This window comes from Salvelinus namaycush, chromosome 27, assembly GCF_016432855.1.
Source record: "Salvelinus namaycush isolate Seneca chromosome 27, SaNama_1.0, whole genome shotgun sequence".
Lineage (NCBI taxonomy): Eukaryota > Metazoa > Chordata > Actinopteri > Salmoniformes > Salmonidae > Salvelinus > Salvelinus namaycush.
In genome coordinates, this window is record NC_052333.1 from 18164994 (window position 1) to 18192013 (window position 27020).

At 44.2% G+C, this 27020-nt stretch overlaps 1 protein-coding gene across 1 annotated transcript in view; it reads left to right on the forward strand.

Annotated features, from left to right (window-relative positions):
• Positions 1 to 24473, forward strand: part of LOC120022280 (thrombospondin type-1 domain-containing protein 7A-like) — a 95387-nt gene extending 70914 nt beyond the window's left edge. The window contains exons 21-29 of the mRNA XM_038966184.1: positions 78 to 195; positions 5387 to 5532; positions 7426 to 7600; positions 9291 to 9464; positions 9821 to 9916; positions 18005 to 18087; positions 19993 to 20206; positions 20772 to 20859; positions 24383 to 24473. Coding sequence (XP_038822112.1) covers positions 78 to 195; positions 5387 to 5532; positions 7426 to 7600; positions 9291 to 9464; positions 9821 to 9916; positions 18005 to 18087; positions 19993 to 20206; positions 20772 to 20859; positions 24383 to 24473 — 1185 coding nt within the window. The remainder of the gene's footprint in view (positions 1 to 77; positions 196 to 5386; positions 5533 to 7425; positions 7601 to 9290; positions 9465 to 9820; positions 9917 to 18004; positions 18088 to 19992; positions 20207 to 20771; positions 20860 to 24382) is intronic.
• The last annotated feature ends 2547 nt before the right edge of the window (positions 24474 to 27020 follow it).

Consider the following 27020-nt stretch of genomic DNA (forward strand, 5'->3'; position numbering starts at 1 on the left):
GGGCGGAAGAAGAGTCTCTCGTTGGCCACAAATAGCCCAATAAAGTACTTTTATTTTCTTTTTGTTTTCTCTTTCAGCTGGGTCTGGATAGGAAGTGGCAGATGAACGCTTCCTGTGTGGTGGAGTGTCCCGTCAACTGCCAGCTATCTGATTGGTCACCTTGGTCCGAGTGCACACAAACCTGTGGACTAGCAGGTACGTCACCATCTTTTTGACCCACTCTCACCTGACTTTGTGTTCAAAAAGATGATTCCATCTTTGAATGCTGGGAATGCGTTCAAGGCTAAGTGAACCCAATTCTGAAGGGCAAGCCACAACAACAGAGAACTGATTAAGTGGTACATTCACCTATCTTTGTCACCTATCTATTTTTCTATAGATCCATTCAGGCTACATTACAGCCCCTGCATGTGCTGTATACAGCTAGACAGTGAATGTGTAGGCGTAGTGGATAGTGTGTGAATAGAAGTCATTTGACTATGTATCCATTCATTCAAGTACGTTATAGTCCACATTACATCAAATCTATATTGTAATATAGGGTGTGGATATAGGGTGGGGATATAGGGTGGGGATATAGGGTGTGGATATAGGGTGTGGATAAAGGGTGTGGATATAGGGTGGGGATATAGGGTGTGGATATAGGGTGTGGATATAGGGTGGGGATATAGGGTGTGGATATAGGGTGTGGATATAGGGTGTGGATATAGGGTGTGGATATAGGGTGGGGATATAGCTTGTGGATATAGGGTGGGGATATAGGGTGGGGATATAGGGTGGGTATATAGGGTGGGTATAGGTTGTGGATATAGGGTGGGGATATAGGGTGTGGATATAGGGTGGGGATATAGGGTGTGGATATAGGTTGTGGATATAGGGTGGGGATATAGGGTGTGGATATAGGGTGTGGATATAGGGTGTGGATATAGGGTGGGGATATAGGGTGGGGATATAGGGTGGGGATATAGGGTGTGGATATAGGGTGTGGATATAGGGTGTGGATATAGGTTGTGGATTTGCAGGCACGGTGGGTAGTCTGTGAGTCATTGCTCATTGCTCATAGCGCTGCAGGTTCACAGTGCTGCTGATCAGCTCCCGGCACCACACACAGCTCAGAAACAGCCAGAACCTCTCCTCTCCAGGGTTATGGCTGAAATGGGAAACGTTTTATGATGTGAGAGGGAAACGATTGTGAGCCTTAAACCAACGGAGAGAGGGATGGGGGGGGGGGGGGGGGGGGGGGAGAGAAGGAGGGGGAGGGATGATGATGTCCTCATGTGTAATTCTATAGGATCAGAGGATTGATTGGCGGTCCATTAAGCCTGTGTGCTCTGGGCCTGAGGGACCACTCCAGGATTCAGGAGTCCTTCAGAGCACTGGACAGTGTCATAGTTGGGCAGAAAGCAAATACAGGTTGAGATGTGAAACCAATACAGGCTCTAGCTACTGTGGTAGCCCTTAATCTGTCCTCAGGCAAAGTGAGGAATTTTCACAGGATAGAGGGATAGAGTTGCAGCAGGTGAACCATAGGAAGAGGAGAGGAAGAGAACATGTTCTCACACTCACTCTTTTTCATCCTGGAGTAGATGTTTGATCTCCATGTCGGATGGCAGGACACGGTTACGTTGAGTAGCTAATATCTGTTCCTGAGCCAGGAATTGCAGGTTATAGTTTTTTTCTAAAGGAAATGGAGACACCTGGAAGCACCAATGAGTCGTATCAATAACTGTGATGTGAAAACATACATAAAGGCACGCTCAGGCACTCGTGCACGCATATGTGTGTTTTCACATCGCACTGATTTGTAAATATTCAAATACACTAACTCATGCATTCAAATAGTATTATTAAGGGAAATAATTTGAGAATACTTTCAAATACTTCCAATAGAAGTAGTTGATTCCAGCCACATTATTTGAAAATACTCAAATACACAGAAAATAACTATTTCATAACAAATACTCAATTACACATACTTGAACCCAGGTCTGACACACACAGACACACACACACACGCATACACACACACTAGTTTCCCGGGGCATATCAGACCTGTGTGCATAGATAATCACAGCCACGTGTGTTCCTCGGCCAAACACTGATAGCGACATCTGGCACTAGCTCTTCCCCCTTACCCAGCGGCCCACCCAGTCACACACTGCTCCTCACCCCCAAACTCACCGCTGTCAGTAGACCACCCGTTGAGGGAGTAGAGAGACACAGAATCAAAATCCTATTGGAGAATAATAATTACCATGGGGTGCATGCAATAGCGAACCGCCGTTTGAGTTGAACCACCTTTAAAACAAAGCACACATGAGAGAATCTCAAGAAAACCCTAACTGCTGATTAAAAAGAACTGGGAGTTTATTTCGCTCATGGTTTCACGGGTATAAGAATCTCTGAAGGAAGGAGAGACCCTCTATGGGGGCAGCACAATTCTCTCTACGGGGAATGCATCGTGGCATTCATCACGGTGGGTTCACCAGAAGATGAATTGGCAGATGTGTGAGAATAGAGACTAGCTGCAAGCTACGCCATGCCCGGGAGACTCTGTTGTAATTGTGTTCAACATTAAGGAGCAGAATAGGCCTCCCAGGCCCTGTGCGTGTGCAGTCAGCCGTAGAGAAAATAACACTGACACATGTAGATAATATCAATTACATCTACGGCAGGAAGTGACAGATTTATTACAATTGTTATAGGAGTATGTAGGAGTATAGTAGAGGACTGGCAATGCTCTGAGCCTGGTTCCTCTCTAGTGGAGCTATAGTAGAGGACTGGTCACCCCTCTGAGTCTGGTTCCTCTCTAGTGGAGCTATAGTAGAGGACTGGTCACCCTCTGAGCCTGGTTCCTCTCTAGTGGAGCTATAGTAGAGGACTGGTCACCCCTCTGAGCCTGGTTCCTCTCTAGTGGAGCTATAGTAGAGGACTGGTCACCCTCTGAGCCTGGTTCCTCTCTAGTGGAGCTATAGTAGAGGACTGGTCACCCCTCTGAGCCTGGTTCCTCTCTAGTGGAGCTATAGTAGAGGACTGGTCACCCCTCTGAGCCTGGTTCCTCTCTAGTGGAGCTATAGTAGAGGACTGGTCACCCCTCTGAGCCTGGTTCCTCTCTAGCGGAGCTATAGTAGAGGACTGGTCACCCTCTGAGCCTGGTTCCTCTCTAGTGGAGATATAGTATAGGACTGGTCACCCCTGTGAGCCTGGTTCCTCTCTAGTGGAGCTATAGTATAGGACTGGTCACCCCTCTGAGCCTGGTTCCTCTCTAGTGGAGCTATAGTAGAGGACTGGTCACCCCTCTGAGCCTGGTTCCTCTCTAGTGGAGCTATAGTAGAGGACTGTTCACCCCTCTGAGCCTGGTTCCTCTCTAGTGGAGCTATAGTAGAGGACTGGTCACCCCTCTGAGCCTGGTTCCTCTCTAGTGGAGCTATAGTAGAGGACTGGTCACCCCTCTGAGCCTGGTTCCTCTCTAGTGGAGCTATAGTAGAGGACTGGTCACCCCTCTGAGCCTGGTTCCTCTCTAGTGGAGCTATAGTAGAGGACTGGTCACCCCTCTGAGCCTGGTTCCTCTCTAGTGGAGCTATAGTAGAGGACTGGTCACCCCTCTGAGCCTGGTTCCTCTCTAGCGGAGCTATAGTAGAGGACTGGTCACCCTCTGAGCCTGGTTCCTCTCTAGTGGAGATATAGTAGAGGACTGGTCACCCCTGTGAGCCTGGTTCCTCTCTAGTGGAGCTATAGTATAGGACTGGTCACCCCTCTGAGCCTGGTTCCTCTCTAGTGGAGCTATAGTAGAGGACTGGTCACCCCTCTGAGCCTGGTTCCTCTCTAGTGGAGCTATAGTAGAGGACTGTTCACCCCTCTGAGCCTGGTTCCTCTCTAGTGGAGCTATAGTAGAGGACTGGTCACCCCTCTGAGCCTGGTTCCTCTCTAGTGGAGCTATAGTAGAGGACTGGTCACCCCTCTGAGCCTGGTTCCTCTCTAGTGGAGCTATAGTATAGGACTGGTCACCCCTCTGAGCCTGGTTCCTCTCTAGTGGAGCTATAGTAGAGGACTGGCCACCCTCTGAGCCTGGTTCCTCTCTAGCCTTCTTACAAGGTACCTATCTTCTAGGGAGTTTTCCTAGCCACTGTGCTTCTTCTTCTGCATTGATTGTTCTTTGGGGTTTTCGGCTGGGTATTTATAAAGCACTTTGTTACAAATGCTGATGTAAAAAGGGCTTTATAAAATTTCAATTTGATTAATTCAGTTGAGTTAGGAGGGGAGTAATTGTGCCTGTGAAGGAAATACATGGGACAATTAACCTTTAGGAGTTAAATACCTTGTTAGAATGAATGGGCTTATAGGCAAGCAGTGTGGATGGATGGTCCTAGGCTAGTGTTTTGGATGGATGGAGTTGGCCTTTAGTGTTGTTAGATCAGATGACAGAGACTATAATGTCTGATAGGATGTTGCAGCAAGTTACTATAGTAGTTAGGGGAGTGTGATCCAAACTGGGTGGAGACACTACTCTACTATGGCCCTACTATAACCCTAACCCTATGAACAATGGAATCTGAATTGATAGTATAATATCTGACAGTGAGCTTTTTTGTTATTCAATTTTCATAGTGCTCATAGTTTACAGGACCTAGTTTATTTTCTGTGGTGGCTTTTCAAGTGGTATGCATTACTGAACATGAATGTATTATATCATTTTGGGATAGTTTCCCATTAGACACCAGCTAATTGACAGAATTGTGTCATGTCTATCCCCCGGGCACCTCACTTAACATGCATTTTGGGTAGAAGGAGCATTCCTTCCTGTCCCCCTTACCCCTTCTCCTGACACCCCCCTGATATTACACAATCTCTCCGATTTCATTTTTTGAAATTCCACTTTAAATAGGGGGGAGGAGAGAGAGAGAGTGAGAGAGAGAGAGGAAGAGAGAAATGAGAAATGAAGTTACCTGAGATAGTGGTGTAACGTGATAGTGAAGCCCCTGAAAGAGCCCCAGATCATTGTGATGGAACTGGATTTGAGTCATATACTTGAGTATATCTGGGGGCGTCTATGATTCTGTTATCATAAGACCCTTTTCTCTACTTAAATAGCTTAAAAGGCACTCCCAATCTTTAACAAGGCTCTATTCAATCAAGACTGGTTGGGGACCACATATCTGGAATCTGTTAATTTTATGTCGAGAAAATATATATTTTTCCAGCACAACAACAATGCATGTTTCATTGAAATGCAGTGGACTTTCTTTTTGTTTCCGCCACTATACATCATTTTGTTGACTATCCAGAAAACCACATAACCGAATTTGATTTGTTCAGGGCCTTGGACACTCAATCATCCACTTGAGAGACAGAAGTGTGAAATAACACCTTTCTCTTTCCTCTACAGGGAAGCTGTGGCGCAGGAGAACGGTGCTCCAGGTGCCCCAGGGTGATGGGCGACCCTGCCCCCATCAGAGGGAACAGTGGAAGCCTTGCCCTGTCAGACCCTGCTACCAATGGAGATACAGCCCCTGGTCAGAGTGCAAGTCTGAGGTGAGACAGTGTTCTATCTCTCACTTCTTTCTCTCTCGCTCTCCTCTTTCCTTCTCTTTTACTTTCTGTTTTATGGTCAGAGTGCAAATCACCATGGTGTTCTCTCCCTCTCTCTCTCTCTCTCGCTTTCTTTCTCTCTCGCTCTTCCCCGCTTTCTCACATACTTTCTGTTTTGTCTGTTCCTCTGTCTCTGTATGGGTTTCTGTTTCTCTCTCTGCCTCCCTTTCCATCTTTCTCTCACACACGTTATGTTTTGTCTCTGTGCCTCTCTGTGCCTCTTTCTCTGTCTGTGCCTCTTTCTCTGTCTGTGCCTCTTTCGCTGTCTGCGCCTCTTTCTCTGTCTGTGCCTCTTTCTCTGTCTGTGCCTCTTTCTTTGTCTGCGCCTCTTTCTCTGTCTGCGCCTCTTTCTCTGTCTGCGCCTCTTTCTCTGTCTGCGCCTCTTTCTCTGTCTGCGCCTCTTTCTCTGTCTGCGCCTCTTTCTCTGTCTGCGCTTCTTTCTCTGTCTGCGCCTCTTTCTCTGTCTGCGCTTCTTTCTCTGTCTGCGCCTCTTTCTCTGTCTGCGCCTCTTTCTCTGTCTGCGCTTCTTTCTCTGTCTGCGCCTCTTTCTCAGTCTGCGCCTCTTTCTCTATCTGCGCCTCTTTCTCTGTCTGCGCCTCTTTCTCTATCTGCGCCTCTTTCTCTGTCTGCGCCTATTTCTCTGTCTGCGCCTTTCTCTGTCTGCGCCTCTTTCTCTGTCTGCGCCTCTTTCTCTATCTGCGCCTATTTCTCTGTCTGCACCTCTTTCTCTGTCTGCGCCTCTTTCTCTGTCTGCGCCTCTTTCTCTATCTGCGCCTATTTCTCTGTCTGCACCTATTTCTCTGTCTGCGCCTATTTCTCTGTCTGCGCCTATTTTTCTGTCTGCGCCTTTCTCTGTCTGCGCCTCTTTCTCTGTCTGCGCCTCTTTCTCTGTCTGCGCCTCTTTCTCTATCTGCGCCTCTTTCTCTGTCTGCGCCTCTTTCTCTGTCTGCACCTCTTTCTCTGTCTGCGCCTCTTTCTCTGTCTGCGCCTCTTTCTCTATCTGCACCTCTTTCTCTGTCTGCGCCTCTTTCTCTGTCTGCGCCTCTTTCTCTGTCTACGCCTCTTTCTCTATCTGCGCCTCTTTCTCCGTCTGCACCTATTTCTCCGTCTGCGCCTTCTCTGTCTGCGCCTCTTTCTCTATCTGCGCCTCTTTCTCTGTCTGCGCCTCTTTCTCTATCTGCGCCTCTTTCTCTGTCTGCGCCTCTTTCTCTATCTGCGCCTCTTTCTCTGTCTGCGCCTCTTTCTCTATCTGCGCCTCTTTCTCTGTCTGCGCCTCTTTCTCTATCTGCGCCTCTTTCTCTGTCTGTGCCTCTTTCTCCTTCTTTCCCTCTTATTTGCCAGAAGCATCTATATTTTTGACAGACGGCACTGTATTCTGTATTGCAGACTGAGGGAATGTTGACACTCCTTTGTTCTGGGCTGTTTTCTCCTGCTGCTGGGGTTTCTGACAGCAGACAGTAGCTCATTAGCAGCCTACAGCACAATGCTAGAGAAGCTATTTCTGACAAATCAAAGATCAATGCCATGGCCTTGACAGACACTGAAACTCTGAACTGTAACAGTTGGATGTTATCTACACAGCATACCAGCTCTGTGTGAATGTATATATGTAAGGGACGTGGTTCAGTGAACCAAGCTCACGTGGTAGGTAACCTTGCCTGAGACCTGAAGACCTGTGTTAGCTTCCCAAGCTAATGCCTATGCTTTAGCTCAGAGGGCTAACACATTCTCGTGGCGCAAACCCGAGTCATTAAACTAAATGGCAATCTGTGACACAAAATTAAATATCTATGGAGGTGTATTTTAACCTGTATTTTCTCTCTGTTTATCGTCTAGGGTGCGAGGTGCGGAGAAGGGCTGCGGTTCCGTAACGTGTCTTGCTTTGTGTCGGACGGGTCTGGCCAGGAAGAGGGCAGCCTGGTGGATGATGAGCTGTGTGGAAACCTGGAGCCCTCGGTAGACGGAGACAAACGGGTCACCCTGGAAGAACCCTGCACCTCGCCCTGTCCAGGTAACTAACTTACCTTGGCCTGCAATGACTGATGAAACAGAGTCCTGGACAGTGGACCCGGTCCCTAGATAAGAGGCAGCCAAGATCTGACCTGGAAAAACACCTGACCCTATGGTCAGTAAAGATTCACCTTTGAGCATTCTTCTAATCTACTATGTAGATAGTTCAATGTGTAACATTAATGGTGTTTCGTAGATTTTTCTAGCTTTAACTGGTCGAGAAAGCCCTTTGTCCTTCAACGTTATTTACTAACTATGCAGAAACATTTTGCTGTTCCTTTTAGGCTGACCTGAGTTCACTACTGCCATTAAATCACATTTATCAGCAGATGTGCTAAGATACATGTATATGGTCCTAGCTGTGATATATTCTAGCCCAGCTCTTTCATAGCATGAATCTGTTAGGAGCAGTGTCCTGTGACACTGACTGTAGGCACTGAGGACTGGATGTTTAGATGCTCAGAGGCTGGTGCTAGTGAGCCCACCAACGCCTGAATCCAACAAGCTAGTAAAGTCAGTATTCTCAAATCTGATTATATAATTACATGATTTCTTCTTTCTCTGAATATAAACCTTTCGACGTCATACATTTCAGAGGGAAAGGGAAAAAAGCGGATCTGAAAATGACTAGTGAGAATTTTTACAGTTCCATATTTCCTTTTTTGCCAAAGCCTGTCAATGACATATCCAACGTCCCATTTTGACAGCTCCAGTGTAGCAGAAGTAGAGCGTTATGACACCAGCTCATACAGCAGAAAATTGTGTGTGTGTGTGTGTGTGTGTGTCCAGAGTGATGCTTTTGGTAGTTGTGGACATGTGTAGTCAAAGTCATCTTTGTAGCCTAATTCCCTACTATTCTACCGTTCATTGCCCTCATTCATATCACACAAACCCTCTGCCTGTGGCCTACTAAATTACATATCTACATAGCCAGCCCTAATCTCCAGTGGTTTAGCTCAGGCAGCTATCAGACAGGTACTTCATCCAGGTGTCCACTCCTTCTCCACATGAAACCCCACCAGGCATTACCTCTCCCCCCTCCTCTGCCTCATCACACCCAAGCCTCCCCCTGCCTGATTGTATCCCAGTCCATGGCCCCACCATGCCTGACACCTGACACAGACAGCAGACAGGTGATAAGACAGGTGATAATCGTAAGGAGGATTAGGCCTCCTTGGACCTGATGGCTTTATGACTAATTAGTATTTAGATGTGTGCTCACTTCCTCTCTGTCACTACAACAGGATGAATGAATGAATTGCTCTGACCTATTCTTATGGGAAACGGCCTGTTTTCTGAGAACACCCTGATTCAAGGTAGAAAAGTGGATGATGAAAAATGTGATCTGGCTCTGTTGGGGAAGTATTTGAGAACGTTGATCTTCTAAACGTTATCAGGGGCAGGGTTTATTAATCCTCTTTAACAAAAAGAGAATTCTCTGAGGAAATCTGAAAAGTCTGCCTGGTGACAATCAGTGTGGAAATAGGATGACATCCAAACCAAATTCAAGTTTCCCATTATAATTGTGTCGTGCCAGTGCCAGGAATGTTGTGATAGGACCAGGATAGACTCTGAAGCCATATATTTGGTTAGGTTACATGGTTAACAGTAACGTCTCATATAGTACTGTAAGTTTTCAACTGTGTACAGCTAAATGTGTTGTAAGTTATGTACTGTGTGTTTCTGTACAGGTGACTGCTACCTGACTGACTGGACAGTGTGGAGCCCGTGCCAGCTGAGCTGTGTCAGTGGAGATGACCTGGGTTTCGGCTCAGTGCAGGTCAGATCCAGAGCCGTGCTGAACCAGGAGCCAGAGAACCTACTGCAGTGTCCAGAACAGGAGTGGGAAGCCCGGCCCTGCACTGGTCAGTCTATACCCGCACGCACGCACGCACGCACGCACGCTCGCACGCACGCTCGCACGCACGCACGCACGCACGCACGCACGCACGCACACACACACACACACACACACACACACACACACACACACACACACACACACACACACACACAAATGTGCATTTGTCCCTTCATGCAGAACAGGAGTGGGAAGCCCGGCCCTGCACTGGTCAGTCTATACACACACACACACACGCACGCACGCACGCACGCACGCACGCACGCACGCACGCACGCACGCACGCACGCACGCACGCACGCACGCACACACAAATGTGAAGTATGTCTGTACTGACCCATATCTCTCCTCCCACTACAGAGGGCCAGTGCTATGAGTACAAGTGGATGACAGGAGAGTGGAGAAGCTCCTCTCGACTGGTCTGGTGTCAGAGATCTGATGGATTAAATGTCACAGGTACAGTATGCGTGTGCGTGTGTTTGGTTTTACTATCCTTGTGGGGACCAGAAATGTTCAGACAAGTGGGAACATTTAGCCAGCAAGGAAAAAAGTATATTTTAGGCTTTGGAGTTAGGTTTAGGGTTGGGGTTAGAGTTAGAATTAGGGTTAGGGAGGGCCTCACGAGTGGCGCAGCGGTCACTATAGATCCGGGTTCGATTCCGTGTGCTGCAGCCAGCTGCAACCCGGAGACCAATAATGCAGCGCACAATTGGCCAAGCGTCGTCCGGGTTAAGGGAGGGCTTGGCCGGCCGGGATATCCTTGTCCCATTGCGCTAGCAACTCCTGTGGTGGGCCGGGCGCATGTACGCTGACACGGTCGCCAGTTATGGTTGGTATTTAAGGGTTAGTGTTAGGGGTTTGGAGTTAAGGAAAATAGGATTTTAAATCAATCAATTGTTTGGAACCCACAAGGATAGTAAAACAAACGTGTGAGTGTGTGTGCTGCTTACATCCCATCCCCTGTCACAATGCATCCACCAACACTTCTTTCTTTTAAACCTGTCTCTTTGTATATGTGCTTACTTCATATGCTGCTGAATAGAAGTCACTAAACCCTTCTAGAATAAGGATGCGTATTGAGTGGTGGCCTACTGTAGAAAAAGATTTCAGTCACTGCCTCTCGATTGAGTAGCTACATAATCACAACTGTAACTCTATGAATGTGTGGGATGTGAATTAGGTCATACGATCCAATGAGTAGTACAATGCAGTTCTGCTGCAGTCAGCCACCCAGCCCAGCTCTCTCCAGGTGCCTCAGTGGATGATGATGATGAGGTGAATAGGGATGTTTAAAACCCTGTCTCTGCCTGTCGGAGCGAGTGGCGTTTGTTCATTCGAGGAAGAGAGAGATTGCTTTCCAAGCACTTCCTGACTGCCTGTCACTGTGGAGCCTAGGCCGCTTGTGTGTGTGCATGTGCTCCTGTGTGTATGCGTGCGTGCCTTCGAGCGTGTGTGTGTGTTTGTGTGTGCAGGAGGATTTAATCCTTGACGATTACACGTTTTAGTCCTGCTGGCCGTCACACGTCAGCTTTAGGTCTGTGACTGCTGCCTCTGCCTCGGTGGTGCTCAGAGCTCGGAGGTTCTAGGTGAAGAGTTATAGTGTATATGTCACTTATCATAAAGGATGTGTGTCTTATTCAGCAGTGAATCATCTCAGGAATGAATAACCACTGACTACCAACACTGACTTTGCCTGTTAACTTATTATTTTGTGGAAAAATGTACTTACTACGACTGTGATATGTGATTTTTCTCACCTAGCTATCTAAAAATGAATGCACAAGTGTAAGTCACTCTGGTTAACCTGTTTAGGCCAGGGGTGCCGCTAGCGGCACTCCTCCCACATTCCATTGAAAAGGCAGAGCGGCAAATTCAAAAAAAAAATTCTTTGAAATATTTAACTTTCACACATTAACAAGTCCAATACAGCTAATGAAAGATACAGATCGTGTGAATCCAGCCAACATGTCCGATTTTTTAAATGTTTTACAGGGAAGACACAATATGTAAATCTATTAGCTAAACACCTTAGCAAAAGACACCATTTTTTCTTTGTCCACCAACACCACTAGCTATCACCAATTCGGCCAAATAAAGATATTGATAGCCACTAACCAAGAAAAAACCTCATCAGATGACAGTCTGATAACATATTTATGGTATAGGATAGGTTTTGTTAGAAAAATGTGCATATTTCAGGTATAAATCATAGTTTACAATTGCACCCACCGTCACAACTCGACTAGAATAAATACATAGAGCAACGTGTATTACCTAATTACTAATCATAAAACATTTCGTAAAAATACACAGCATACACTAATCGAAAGAGACAGATCCTGTGAATACAGACAATATTTCAGATTTTCTAAGTGTCTTACAGCGAAAACACAATAAATCGTTATATTAGCATAGCACATGTGCAAACATTACCAGAGCATTGATTCTAGCCAAAGAGAGCGATAACGTCAACATCGCCAAAATATATTAATTTTTTCACTAACCTTCTCAGAATTCTTCAGATGACACTCCTGTAACATCATATTACAACATACATATAGAGTTTGTTCGAAAATGTGCATATTTAGCCACCAAAATCATGGTTAGACAATGACAAAAGTTGCCCAGCTGGTCAGAAAATGTCGTGCGACATATTAGACAGTGATCTAGTCGTATACATAAATACTCATAAACGTGACTAAAAAATATAGGGTGGACAGCGATTGATAGACAATTTAATTCTTAATACAATCGCTGATTTACATTTTTTAAATTATCCTTACTTTTCAATACAGTTTGCGCCAAGCGAAGCTACATCTAACAAAATGGCGGCATAAGCGATTAACATTTTTCGACAGAAACACGATTTATCATAATAAATTGTTCTTACTTTGAGCTGTTCTTCCATCAGAATCTTGGGCAAAGAATCCTTTCTTGGGTCTAATCGTCTTTTGGTCGAAAGCTGTCCTCTTGCTATGTGGAAATGCCCACTGCGTTCGGCATGAACTGGAAACGTGCCCAGAAGTTCAAAGTGTCTCAGAAATAAATGTCCCAAAATCGCACTAAACGGATATAAATTGCTATAAAACGGTTTAAATTAACTACCTTATGATGTCTTTAACACCTATTACAAGTAAAAACATGACCGGAGAAATATTACTGGCTACACTAAAGCTTGGAAAAAGAGCAGGTCGGTGTCCACCGTGCGTCCGGCGCAGCTGGAAAAGGGAAACTACCTACACGTTGTTCTGTTTTATAGAGGCTGTGATTGCGCAATCGACTCCATTCAAAGCGTCATCACGTAAAGACATCCAGGGGAAGACGTAAGCAGTGTTTGTATCCTCATAGCATTCACAGGGACCTTTAAACTGACTCCAGATCAGGGGCCAAGATGTGTGAAATCTGACTCCATGTCAGGGAAAGTGCTGTAGAATGAGTTCTGTTCCACTCAGAGACAAAATTTCAACGGCTATAGAAACTAGAGAGTGTTTTCTATCCAATAATAATAATAATATGCATATTGTACGAGCAAGAATTGAGTAGGAAGCCGTTTAAAAATTACACGATTTCCAGAAAAAGTGACAACAGCACCCCCTATCCCAATGAAGTTAAGAGTGTCTGCTAAATGACTAAAATGTGAATAAGTGCATGAAACATTTCTGTAAACTATACATATGATGTTAGGTGTGTAGGCATAGAGTATTACATATCAAATCCAACTTTATTTAACATGCATTTATCTAGACAGCTCAATACACTTAGGTGTGCATGAATCATGATATAGCCTGAATTCTCACTCACCGTGTATTACAGTTTTTAACAATCACTTTGGCACTAATTTCAGAACCTTGTGGTTATTTTTCAAAACTCTAGACACAAAACTCCAAACGGTCATCACTTGTAACACAGGCTGTCCAATGTTCAAAACATTGCATTGTGCATTCATATCTTTAAAGAAACCTTGCACTTGCAGAATCATTGGTTCAAATAACTTATTTATCATGAAATACCATAGGAACATTCATTTAGATCACCCACACACAAGATACCGATAGTTTCACTGTGTAGTTGTTCGTACAATCATTAAATATTGTAGTACAAAATATGTGATACATGTTTCATTATGCTACTACACGTAAATACATCACTGTAAAAGGACTAGTAGAGAGAATACTACAGACACAGTGGAATCATTGAACAAAATATGAAATTTATTGATGAAATACAATAAAATCACAACATGGGTTTCTTTGAATCGAAACAAAAATAATTAGCTACAAAAAAAGAAAAAACAGTTAAAGGTCAACTGCAGTGTTCCTCACCTGGCTTACTGTAAAAAGCAAGACAAAAGATTGATTACTGTACTTCTATATTTCCATCAACTCTGTCTTGTGGATTTGGCCACAGGTTCTCATCCACATCACAATGGATGTTTTCATTAGCCAAACATCTTGGGAAGAATCTTCGGGCATGGAGAATCCAGGCCTGACACTGGTCTGCCGTGATGTCATTGCATGCGTCATCCATGGCCTGGAGAAGGGTGGCTTGTTCATGAGGGCGCCTATCATATATACCTTCCACCTCCATGTGGAGAAAAATTACTCAATCGGGTTAAGGAAAGGAGAGTATGGGGGCAAGTACAGGGTGATAAATTGTGGATGGGCCTGAAACCATGCTTGAGCATGGTGGAATCTGACATTATCCCATACAATGACATAGGTCATGCCATCAGCTCTACAGACCTGATTTAGCTCATCAAGGAAGGTTACATTCGAACAGCGAATCATGTGGCTGCCTGCAACTCAATATGGTGATTCCAGCATCTCAGAAACAGCTGCCTTCCTGGGATTTTTACGCACTACAGTCTCTAGAGTTTACAGAGAATGGTGCGATAAACAAAACACATTCAGTGAGCGGCAGTTCTGTGGACAAAACACCTTGTTAATGAGATAGGTCAGAGGAGAATGTCCAGACTCATTCAAGCTAACAGAAAGGCCACAAATGCTCAAATAACAGCTGTTTAAAACAGTGGTGTGCAGAAGGGCATCTCTTAACGTACAACACTGTGAATAATTCAGGCTGTTGTGGAGGCAGGGGGGTCCTACCCAGTACTAGATAGGTGTACCTAATAAAGTGGCCGGTGAGTGTACAGTAATGTAAAATCTGAAAACATGGTCTGGAAAACTGGTACATGGGACCATAGAAACAGTGTCTGATAAAGAATGATGATGAAATATTACATCCATAGATAATGTAGTCCAATTGGTTCATGTTCCACGGTAATTGGTGTCAATGGATCTCGTTATCCTGAAACTTTCATGATCTAAACATGGAATATTGTTTGTCAGTTTTCATAAAACTATGCATTAAGAGTAATGCAACAGTTACTTATCATTTTGATCAGTTGTATCAATTGATAGTTAGATCATTGAAATGAAATGAAAGGTGAAAGGTGCTTCTACGCCTGCATTGCTTGCTGTTTGGGGTTTTAGGCTGGGTTTCTGTACAGCACTTTGAGATATCAGCTGATGTAAGAAGGGCTATATAAATACATTTGATTTGATTTGAATAGACAGTCATCTCAGATGTAATGTGTGAATTGTATTTTGAAATGGTAATACTTTGATGTTAATGTCACGTTCCTGACCTGTTTTCTGTTTTTTTGTATGTGTTTAGTCGGTCAGGGCGTGAGTTGGGGTGGGCATTCTATGTTATGTGTATCTATGTTGGTTAATGGGTTACCTGATATGGTTCTCAATTAGAGGCAGGTGGTTTACGTTTCCTCTGAGAGCCATATTAAGGTAGGTTGTTTCACATTGTTTGTTGTGGGTGGTTGTCTCCTGTGTTTGTATGTTGGTACCACATGGGACTGTATCGTTCGTTCGTTTGTTTTGTAGTCTGTACCTGTTCGTGCGTTCTTCGTTGTATGTAAGTTCTCATGTCCAGGTCTGTCTACGTCGTTTTGTTATTTTGTTAATTATCAAGTGTAGTTCGTTTTTTCGTCTTGTTTAATAAATTTCATTATGTCTAACTACCACGCTGCATATTGGTCATCTGATCCGTCTCGCCTCTCCTCGTCCGAGGAGGAGGAAGAGCTAGAGTTTCGTTACAGTTAAGTTGTGTCATTTTGAACAGGTGATTTTAGTTCAATGAACAAATTATCTTAACTTTATGTGTATTGTATCCAAGCAATTTGAAAAAGTGTTAGAGTTTAGAAAGATTTGCATTTTGATCATTTGTTGTGAGTTTTGTGTCTAGAGTTTTGAAAAATGACATCAAGGTTCCGAAATGAGTGCCAAAGTGATTGTAAAAAACTGTAATGATGCTATAGATCCTATGCCAAGGCATTCCATAGACATACGCCCCAGATGGTTGGCATATTTTACGCATATTATATCAGACTGGTTGATTGGCATGTACCCTGTATTTCCTTGATGTAAACGCTTCCTTTCACACCATGTGGTTTCCGCTTATGATTTGCATACACTGTGTGTGTGTGTGTGTGTGTGTGTGTGTGTGTGTGTGTGTGTGTGTGTGTGTGTGTGTGTGTGTGTGTGTGTGTGTGTGTGTGTGTGTGTGTGTGTGTGTGTGTGTGTGTGTGTGTGTGTGTGTGTGTGTGTGTGTGTGAGAGAGAGAGTGTGTCCATGTGCATCACCATCATTAATATTCAAGACGTCTTCTGATAGACTAGCAGTTTTCTGCCGACAGTATGGTTTGAATAACTTGAGGCATCCCGTCCAGGATTATTCTCTGAGTGTCGCTACACGTATATCTGGTGTGAAGTGGGATGTTGAAGTGAAGGAATTTAGCTAAGTGGTTGAAGTGGACCGATGCTGACTGGTGCAGAGTACTGGGCCTTGCACCTCTCATTCTCTAAAGCTTGGGTACATATTGTAGACTGCCTGGTTAGAAGTACTGTCAAATTTAAGGGAGCAGTGGAACCTTTTTCATTCTTTCAAGCACTGATGCATTGTGTAAGTCACTTTGGATAAAAGTGTCTGCTTAGTTGCAGATATTATATTACGTTATATATATAATGATTAAGCTCCAGACTTTACCCCACCCCCTGGCTGCTGTGGTAACCTCTGTTTCTTTCAGCCTGGTTACCGTGGTGCTGTTTAACTCCTAATGACAAACCTAGTCCTTACTGCCACCTACAGCGTTGTCATAGAAACCACACTTATCAGAGGACGGGCTGCAGTACTGACTTAGCTGTGAGTCGGTTCTAGTTTCCTCACCACCACTACCGTATTCCTACTCTGTATACCGTTGGTCTAGTTGGTCTAGTTCCCCCCCACTACCACTACAGTATCCCTCCTCTTGTCTCCGATACCCTTGTCTTGTGTATATTGATTTACCCCAGTGTAGTTCAAATGAAAGCCTAGTGAGAAAACAGCGAGCCCCTTTCTTTTTGCCTTGAGGCAGTCCACTGCATTGATGGGACGATGGGAGCGAATCTCCCTGAGGCAATCACTTAAAGAGATAGGGATGGGCCAGGGCTGGCCTACCTTCCCTTCCCAGGCATGGCTACATCCCAAATGGCCCCCTATTTCCTAAATAGTGCACTACTTTTGACCAGAGACCATAGGGTTCTCTTCAAAAGTAGTGCACTATGTAGGAAATAGGGTGTCATTTGGGACACAAGAATGCTGTCCTTGATATCTGAAGGTGTATCAGTGTACACGTTGCAGTGAGTGCATCATCTCACCACAGTACACACAAATCATCTGAGACCCAGAGAGCTCAGTCAGCTTTCCTGTGTATCTAAGTGTGTCTGTACGCTTGCTCTCTGGGATGGTGCATACTGCGTGGTGTATGTCTGCTAAACCATGAATTCATGGGACTGTGTGTTTTTGTCTCGGTGTTTGGGGAGACGTCTTGAGCAGCTAGCTATCTGTGAGGGTAAATTAATTGGAAAGCGTTGGAGGACCCATTGTTGTTGCTTGCCTCCTGCTGTGGGGAGGGAGGGAGGGAGGGAGGGAGGGAGGGAGGGAGGGAGGGAGGGAGAGAGAGAGGGAGAGAGGGAGAGAGGGAGATGTTGGCTCTCTGATCCATGTTGCCTGCAGCACAACAGACTGACAGAAGTACAGTAACAAAGACAGCAGTGAAAGCTGCCCAACAATGTGGACCGCACGTCCTCTGCTCTGCTGTGTGTGCATATGGACGTGTTTAACTATAAGTCCCTACAAGAATAGTAAACAAACATTTGACCAACTGGGGACAGTTAGTCTCCACAATGTCAAATGCTATTTCTAGGGGGTTTAGGGTAAAGGTTACAATTGGTTTAGGGTTAGTTTTAAGGTTAGGGTTAGAATTGAATTGTGTGTCTCCATAGGCTCGTTGCACAAGACTGTGTGTGTGTCTGCGTGTGTACATCTTGTGTATACATGTATGTGCTTGTCTACTTGCATTAGTGAGATAATTAAATGTACAGCATCTTTATGTCATAAAGGGAGTCCTCTCCCTATGGCACCCTCACTTTCATCCCCTCGCTGCCCCAAACCCCTCCCCACTGACACTTGCCCTCTGACCTCTACCATACAGGTGGCTGCCCTATGACGGCCCAACCCGTGGCAGACCGATCATGTGACCCAGCCTGCAACAAACCACGCTCCTTCTGCACAGAGGTGATGAGAGAGAGAGAGAGAGAGAGAGAGAGAGAGAGAGAGAGAGAGAGAGAGAGAGAGAGAGAGAGAGAGAGAGAGAGAGAGAGAGAGAGAGAGAGACACACACACACACACATTGGGGTTAGTTGAGAAAACACAGTGACAGAAAAAGAAAGCAGCTGAATTGTTAGTCTCTGATGGTGTGTTCATGCTGCTGTTATGTGCAGATGAATTCCCCTGTACTTACTGCATCTGCCGTAGCAGGAGAATACTACATACATGAAAAAGCAAGGCATGATCAACAAGACTATTTTCTTTTTCAGTTATACTTATTTTCTCAATTAAATTCCATCTCACATTATCAAGCATCTCACAGGAAATCCCAGAACCAGTACAAACAACATTATATATATATATTTAGTTCAATACAATACAGTACGGTATTCTTCAACCCAGTGGTATTCAAAGGGTGTATTTGATTCTCAGTCGTATGTAAGAGAGAAATATCCCATAATATTCAGCCCGGTCTTTGAAGTGGAGTTTGTCCCTCCTCGGGCTGAGTGCTCCCAGCATTTGTGTTCACTAAAAACGGAGTCAATTTCCTGGACACACCGGGGGACCGGTTACATGGGTACACTGGGAGTGTTTGTGTGGAGGTGTGTGTGCGTGCGTGCGTCTATGGGGGATCGGCACCATCTATACACACACCCATGTCAGAACACATCAGAGCCAGTCACTATTACTAACACCCTGAACCAGGACTCAGGCCTCTAGTCAGTGCTGAGGGGGCTGTGAGAGAGCTACAGCAACATGTCTAGCTGGATATGGCTCAAATGTCTCTGTTTGTGTGGTGTGTATCAGGTCACTGTTCTCTTTCATGTTTGTGTTGTTAGTCATCTCCCAGGGCCTGGCTGTATTTCTGTATTTATGACTGTGTGTAAATGTGTCTCTTGTGCCAGTGTTTTTCCGTGCTTGTAGGTGTGGTCGTGAGTGAATCTAATTAGTTCTGTCCATCATTCCCTAATTTTATGTCTGTCTGTGTGTTCATGAATTTATGTGTGTGTGTTCGTGTGTGTGTGTGTGTGTGTGTGTGCGTGTGTGTGTGTGTGCGTGTGTGTGTGTGTGTGTGTGTGTGTGTGTGTGTGTGTGTGTGTGTGTGTGTGTGTGTGTGTGTGTGTGTGTGTGTGTGTGTGTGTGTGTGTGTGTGTGTGTGTGTGTGTGTGTGTGTGTGTGTGTGTGTGTGTGCAGCCGTACAGCCACTGTTTGCATTGTTGGTATTTAATCTCGGGGTGATGAGAGAAAAAAGGAAAGAGGGGGAGGAAAGATAATGAAAAACCCCTGGGCTGGCAGAGGAGTGATCTGAGAGAGCTCGAGTGATGAGCGAACAGAGAGAGCGGAAAGAGAGAAAGAATAGGGGAAGCCTTTGGGCTGGCGGGCTGTATACCCCAACAGACACCACCCTATAAATCTCAGAGCATGAATTTCTGTCTGATCCCCCCCCCCCCCACCTCTCTCTCAATGCAGCACTAGCATCACAAAGGGGATTGAAACGTGTGATGGTTAATGTTAATAATGCCAAGATATGAGCCTGAGCTAAATCTGAGTGATGATTCATTCGATTACACCCGGGAATATTTGATAAGAAATAACCTCACTTTAATCCAACTTGGTGCTTAGCCAGGTCACCAACCTGCGGCTGCATTATTTGCTGTACTAAAAGAGACGAAACTGACAAAAATGCCTTGTGTCTATGTTTTGATGTTATAATGTGTTTCTGTGTGTGAGTGTATGTATGTGTGTGTGTGTGAATTGTGTGATACTCATGAAGTGCACCAATTGCTAAACATCTCCAACACACCTGCAAAGCAACCCCTTGATGTGCCACTGCATTTCACTAATAGATGTGTACGTCCCTTCCTCTCCCAGGCAGGTGTGTGTGGCTGCGAGGAGCGCTACACGGAGGTGATGACTTCAGACGGCCTGCTGGACCAGTGTACGGTGATCCCTGTGTTAGAGATCCCCACGGCAGGGGACAACAGGGCTGATGTGAAGACCATCAGGGCGGTCAGCCCCACACAGCCCTCCAACAGCCTGCCTGGCCGAGCTGGACGCACCTGGTTCCTACAGCCCTTTGGACCAGGTACACTAACCAGACAGATTTACTCCAGCAATTTACGGGACAGTAGGAACCATCCAAGACATTTGTTCTTGGTTGTTATTATGTTGTATTTTGAATCTTGTTAGAATATCGGCCTATACTTTGTAGGAAGTAAATGTGAATATATTCAGGAATTATAACACAATTTGCTACAGAAAGCCAACCATTCTGCATTGTCATTCCCGGTAGCCACGAATAGTTTTTGCACAAATCCCCTAATGACGTCAAGAAATGTTATGAACAGAAGTCTCACACCACCATTTACGCACACATTTAGGATTAGGCCCAGCATTTCTCATCCTCAAAATAGCAATTCTACTCTGTATGATGTGGATCTGGATCTAAATATTTACAGCAAAATTAAAGTACAATCCACCAATAATTATTTACACACAATAGATGACCTGGAAAATATTTGGTGTACTGCTGCCCTCTTCTGCACAGGATTGGATCTGCACCAAAGCCATTTACATTATAGTGTGAGCTATCACTGGAGTTGCTTAGTCACTTGCTAGTGTACTAAGTGTGTGTGATGTGTTCTCTACAGATGGTAAACTGAAGACATGGGTCTACGGTGTTGCAGCCGGAGCTTTTGTTCTCCTCGTATTTATAGTCTCCATGACCTTCCTAGCCTGGTAGGTTAACCTGTTTGATACTTCTTTAAGTATGTCATTCATCTGTATGTCACCTGTATGTATGTATTTACACTGAACAAAAATATAAACGCAACATGCAACAATTTCAAAGGTTTTACTGAGTTACAGTTCATTTAAGGAAATCAGTCAATTGAAATACATTAATTAGGACCTAATCTATGGATTTCTCTTGACTTGGAAAACAGATATGCATCTGTTGGTCACAGATACCTTAAAAAAAGGTAGGGGCGTGGATCAGAAAACCAGTCAGTATCTGGTGTGACCACCATTTGCCTCATGGAGCGCAACACATCTCCTTCACGTAGAGTAGATCAGGCTGTGGATTGTGGCCTGTGGAATGTTGCCCCACTCCTCTTCAATGGCTGTGCGAAGTTGATGGATATTGGTGGGAACTGGAACACGCTGTTGTACACGTCAATCCAGAGCATCTCAAACATGCTCAATGGTTGACGTGTTTGGTGAGTATGCAGGTCATGGAAGAACTGGGACATTTTCAGCTTCCAGGAATTGTGTACAGAAGGCTTGCAACATGGGGCCGTGAATTATCACGCTGAAACATGAGGTGATAGCGGCAGATGACTGGCACAACAATTGGCCTCAGGATCTCGTCAAGGTATCGCTGTGCATTCAAATTGCCATTGATAAAATGCAATTGTGTTCGTTGTCCGTAGCTTATGTGCCCATACCACAAACACACCGCCACCATGGGGCACTCTGTTCATAATGTTGACATCAGCAAACCGCTCGCCCACACGACGTCTGCTTCGTACAGTTGAAACTGGGGTTCATCAATGAAGAGCACACTTCTCCAGCGTGCCAGTTGCCATCGAAGGTGAGCATTTATCCACTGAAGTCGGTTACGACGCTGAACCACAGTCAGGTCAAGAGCCTGGTGAGGACAACGAGCATGCAGATGAGCTTCCCTGAGATGGTTTCTAACAGTCTGTGCAGAAATTCTTTGGTTGTGCAAACCCACAGTTTCATCAGCTGTCTGGGTGGCTGGTCTCAGACGATCCCGCAGGTGAAGAAGCCGGATGTGGAGGTCCAGTGCTGGCGTGGTTACACGTGGTCTGAGGTTGTGAGGCCGGTTGGAAGTGCTGCCAAATGATCTAAAACGACGCTGGAGGCGGCTTATGGTAGAAAAATGTACATTCAATTCTCTGTCAACAGTTCGGGTGGAAATACCTGCAACCAGCATGTCAATTGCACGCTCCCTCAAAAGTTGAGACATCTGTGGCATTATGTTGTGTGACAAAACTAGTAATTTTAGAGTGGCCGTTTATTGTCCCCAGCAAAAGGTGCACCTTTGTATTGATCATGCTGTTTAATTAGCTTCTTGATATGCCACACCTGTCAGGTGGATGGGTTATCTTGGCAAATGAGAAATGCCCACTAACAGGGATGTAAACAAATGTGTGCACAACATTTTAGAGAAATATGCTTTTTGTTCATATGGACCATTTCAGGGATCTTTTATTTTAGCTCATGAAACATGGGACCAACACTTTACATGTTGTGATTATATTTTTTTCAGGATATTATGTAATGTATGTATGTATGTATGTATGTATGTATGTATGTATGTATGTATGTATGTATGTATGTATGTTATCACCTGTATGTATATGTCTTCATGATCACATCAGTTTCATTTTTACCCATTCATTTTCATTTCAAGTCATGACATTACCTGTACTCTCCATTTTGCTTTTCTTTCCATCTCTCTCCCCACCTCATCCATTCATTCCTCTCCCCATCTTATCTGTTCATCTCTCTCTTTTCACCCCCCCCCCCCCCCCCCCACCCCCCCTCCCCTCCCCTCCGTGCACCATCAGTCGGTGGTACTCGAACCCTGACTCGAACCCTGACCAGTGTACTGATACAGTGGTCTGGATGGAACAAAACAATCATACCATGGCTTATACGTGTCCTGACTGCCAGCATGAAGCACACGAACTAGAACAACTACATCAATATCATCAACAACCGCATCAAAATCATCAGCAAAATCATCAACAACCACTACCACAAAATCAATATCAACTACCACAACAAAATCAACACTATCAGCAACAACCATATAATGAACAACATCAATATCAACTACAACCACAACAGCATCAACAAAAAAACATAACAATGAACAAAATCACCAACAACAACCACAATGCATTGAAACACTCATAACTTAGGGGTCCTGACCTAATGGCGGCCCTCGCTGCAGTGTTCACACAAACTCCCATACCCCTTCGTCTTTCTCTCCTCTCCACATCTGCTGTCACATGTGCCTGTCCGACCAATCACATGGAGTTATTGATGGAGGTGAGCAGGAAGTCATCCCCCATGTCCCTCTGTTTGACCTCTGATCTTGGAGTTTGTTTAGTAGTCTAGAGCACCTCCATACTTAAACATACTTTTGTACGGCATCCATTTTAGGAAGTCATTGGTTGTTTGTTGAAGGACTTCCTAATATGGATGCCATATTTTAGAGATTTCAGGGACACAACATTGACATCACAGTAAAATGATGATGAGCTTTCACTTTCAATAGCATACTGCCCTCTTGTGGCCAGATGGAAGAACCACTCATGACCACTATTCAATGATCTCTCATCCCTTGCCATTCAATCTCTTATTCATTCCACCCATTATTCCCTATCCATTCATGATGGACATAAGACACATTTCATAAGATATCTTATTTACATTTGATATATATGTATCATTGTCTCCCGTCCCTGTGTTTTGTATGTGAAGTTGTGATGTGTGATATATTAGAGCCTGCCCAGACATGCTATAGTGTTGTCCTCATTATGTACCTATAGCTAACTGTCTACACTGTCTCTGTTTGCCATAGCCTAGTTTGCATTAAGGTGAGTGGGAACTGAAGAAACTGGGAACTGTTCTGGGCTGAAGAAAAAGCTGCTTTCTGTACTGTGCTTGTCCGCTCGTCATCTTCCTTCAGAGTCCAAAATCTCTCTCACATGCCTCAATATAAAAACAAATAACAGCAGCTGTTGAAATTGTCCATGAAGTGTTGCATCATCCACTACAGCATCACTTCAATGCTAGGACAAGGGCCACTCAAATGTGCTTCTGAAATGTGGCTCGCTAACTAGTGCTTTAACCAACAGATCTATCCTTTTTCCTTCAAGGACAATGGCAGTATAGGAACAGAATTATTAGCTTTTTCAGTACTGCCTTTGCATGATGGAAGAACTGACCATCTACTAAAAGCATGGCCTTCAGCAGAGTGATGCACGTAACTCTGACATGAGTCAAATTTCCCAACTGAAAGTTGTGGTGTTTTCAAAAGATAGCAGAGCAAGCTCTATGTATCAAGTGGGGGTGACAGGTGGGGGTAACATGATATGGATAAATCCTTATTGTTATTATGGTATATAGGCCTACATATTAAGGCTATGGGTATCTACATTTCCTCTTCAATAATTGAAATATAAAACATGTAATAGCAATGTTTTCTGTCATTTTTCTTTCCTAGTAAAAAGCCAAAGAAACCCCAGAGAAGACAGATGTATAACAACCGGCTCAAGCCCCTGACCCTGGCTTATGACGGAGACGCTGACATGTGAACCTCCTAATCTACTTGGTGACAGAATCATTTTACACTGACGTTATGGAGACTGTCATCGTGGGAACAGACAGGCAGGTTGTCAAGGAGACCCATCTTTGACCTTTCTCCTCAGGCTACCAGTGGGCGTGGCTTAAAACATCTGGAGCTCTAGGAAGACTTGGGTTATGTCACGGATTTATCAACAACAACAAAAAAAGCAAAGAAGTCAAACAGAAATCGAGTCATGTTCGTTCATTAGTAGCCTAGAATTTTCCTTCCTCAATATTTTTTATTTATTACATTTTTGTTTCACAAGAGCCTTCACAAACTCTATCTTCTTCTTCAGGAAGTCTGCCTTTGCTTATCTGCCATTTACTACTTTTTCTGTCAAATAAAAACATCTTTCAAGATGAAGGTTGGAGAGGGCCCTGAAAAAACAAAGAGTTCTTCCTTCTTGGCTACAGCTGCTCTGTTTGAAATTAGATGAGAAATACGCAATGCTTTTTTTATTATTCCTGGAGAAAATTGCTGCCTCTATTTTTCTTCTGGACTGGATCCTTTTCCCTAGAAAACAAAACAAAGTGAAAATGTCCTAATCTTACAGAAACACTGTCAACCTTTGTAGGAAATCTCTGCCTGCCTCTCCCTTTCTCTTCCATTTCAGGCTCAATATTGCACTATATTAGTGCAGCATGATATGTTATTATGTCTAGGAAGCTGCCTCTCTCAATGCAAGATGATGTACAGTCTTGTGCTAGAAATGTAAAAAAAAAAAAGTAGACCTTTTTTCAAAAACAAATGTTGCTTCTTTTACCTTACCTTGTGTGTGATATGATAATAGGGCTGACGATGCCATGTAAATATAATTGATTTACCTTCGTAGTATGTACAGCTGCATTTTACCGACACTGGTTCAAATTGGATCTGTTTTCAACTGCGCTTGATTGCGCTTGCCTGGCACAATGGAACCATTGGAATTGTCCCAGAAGTGCAAACCCTGCCCATCTGCCACTCCAGGCCAGGCTCAATTAAATGCAGAAAGTATTATAAAGAATACAAATACTATTTGAACCCAGGTCTGAACATGTCTCATTCTCTACCTGCCTGACTTTATGTTTGTCCCCTGTTGGTTTCTCTGACTGCCTGACCTTATGTTTGTCTCCTGTTGGTTTCTCTGACTGCCTGACCTTATGTTTGTCTCCTGTTGGTTTCTCTGCCTGCCTGATCTTATGTTTGTCTCCTGTTGGTTTCTCTGACTGCCTGATCTTATGTTTGTCTCCTGTTGGTTTCTCTGACTGCCTGATCTTATGTTTGTCTCCTGTTGGTTTCTCTGACTGCCTGACCTTATGTTTGTCTCCTGTTGGTTTCTCTGACTGCCTGACCTTATGTTTGTCTCCTGTTGGTTTCTCTGGCTGCCTGATCTTATGTTTGTCTCCTGTTGGTTTCTCTGACTGCCTGATCTTATGTTTGTCTCCTGTTGGTTTCTCTGACTGCCTGATCTTATGTTTGTCTCCTGTTGGTTTCTCTGACTTGCTTTGATGGCTTATTATGTTTAGTCATTGTTTTTCCATTTCCTTTAGTAACTTTATTCAACATCTCAAAGACCTGAATTCCATCAAACGTGCACAGCAGGGAATCCCGATTCCACATGGCAGAAAAATCACATGGCTCTCGTACCGAAAAAAAAAATAGCTAATTCAAAGAACTGTTTCAGGTTTGTTGAGAGAAATACGGCAACAATTCTATTTGATGATGTTATTGAAAAGGTTTATTGTCACAGAGCAAAGACGATGTGATTTATATCCCCTTTGCGAGTTTAATAGAATCTGGTCTTTGTTGTTAAGACAGAAAGGTGTGACTGGGTTCACAAATTCTTCTTTACCTTCTGATCCACCAGAAGAGAGTGGGTTCTCTTTATATCTTGGTCTCATATCTACTGCTGTGTAACATCCTCAATCCTAACCAGAACAGCCTACTTGTATCCAAACTGCTTAGGCGTATTGCTATATACATATCATACGTGATCTCTCAATACTGCTCCTATTCAGTGTGGCTGTTGCATCGGTTGAGGGATGAGTGTGACTACAATCTCTACAATAATCACTCACACACATTTATGCTTCAGTCTTTCTCCCTGCCTTGGTGCTATTCTATAATGTGTTCTGTATTGCAGAAGCTAGATAGAACGCAACCTAGGTAGCCACAATAACACTCCAAGTAATTCAAAGGAACAGATGCAGCAAGGCCTTAGATGTAGTTCAAGCTTTTCATGCTAATGATGCAATGACATATCCGAAGAGTCAGTCCTCTGCCTGAAAACAGGTTATATGCATAATATTGGCTATGGCAGACTGGCAGTTGATAGTGCAGACTGTTTATTCAATGTTGTAGATGGACAAACCTCATGTAAAGTAAATGAATCAGTCACAGCCATACTATTCTCCAAGGGGATTGAATTGTGGTGGTAGAGACAGACGGACATGTGTTTGTTGACAGATGGTCAAAGGAATGTTTACTTTTTTTCAATTAACTTTCTTAAATTATGAGTTGTAATAAATGGGTGCAT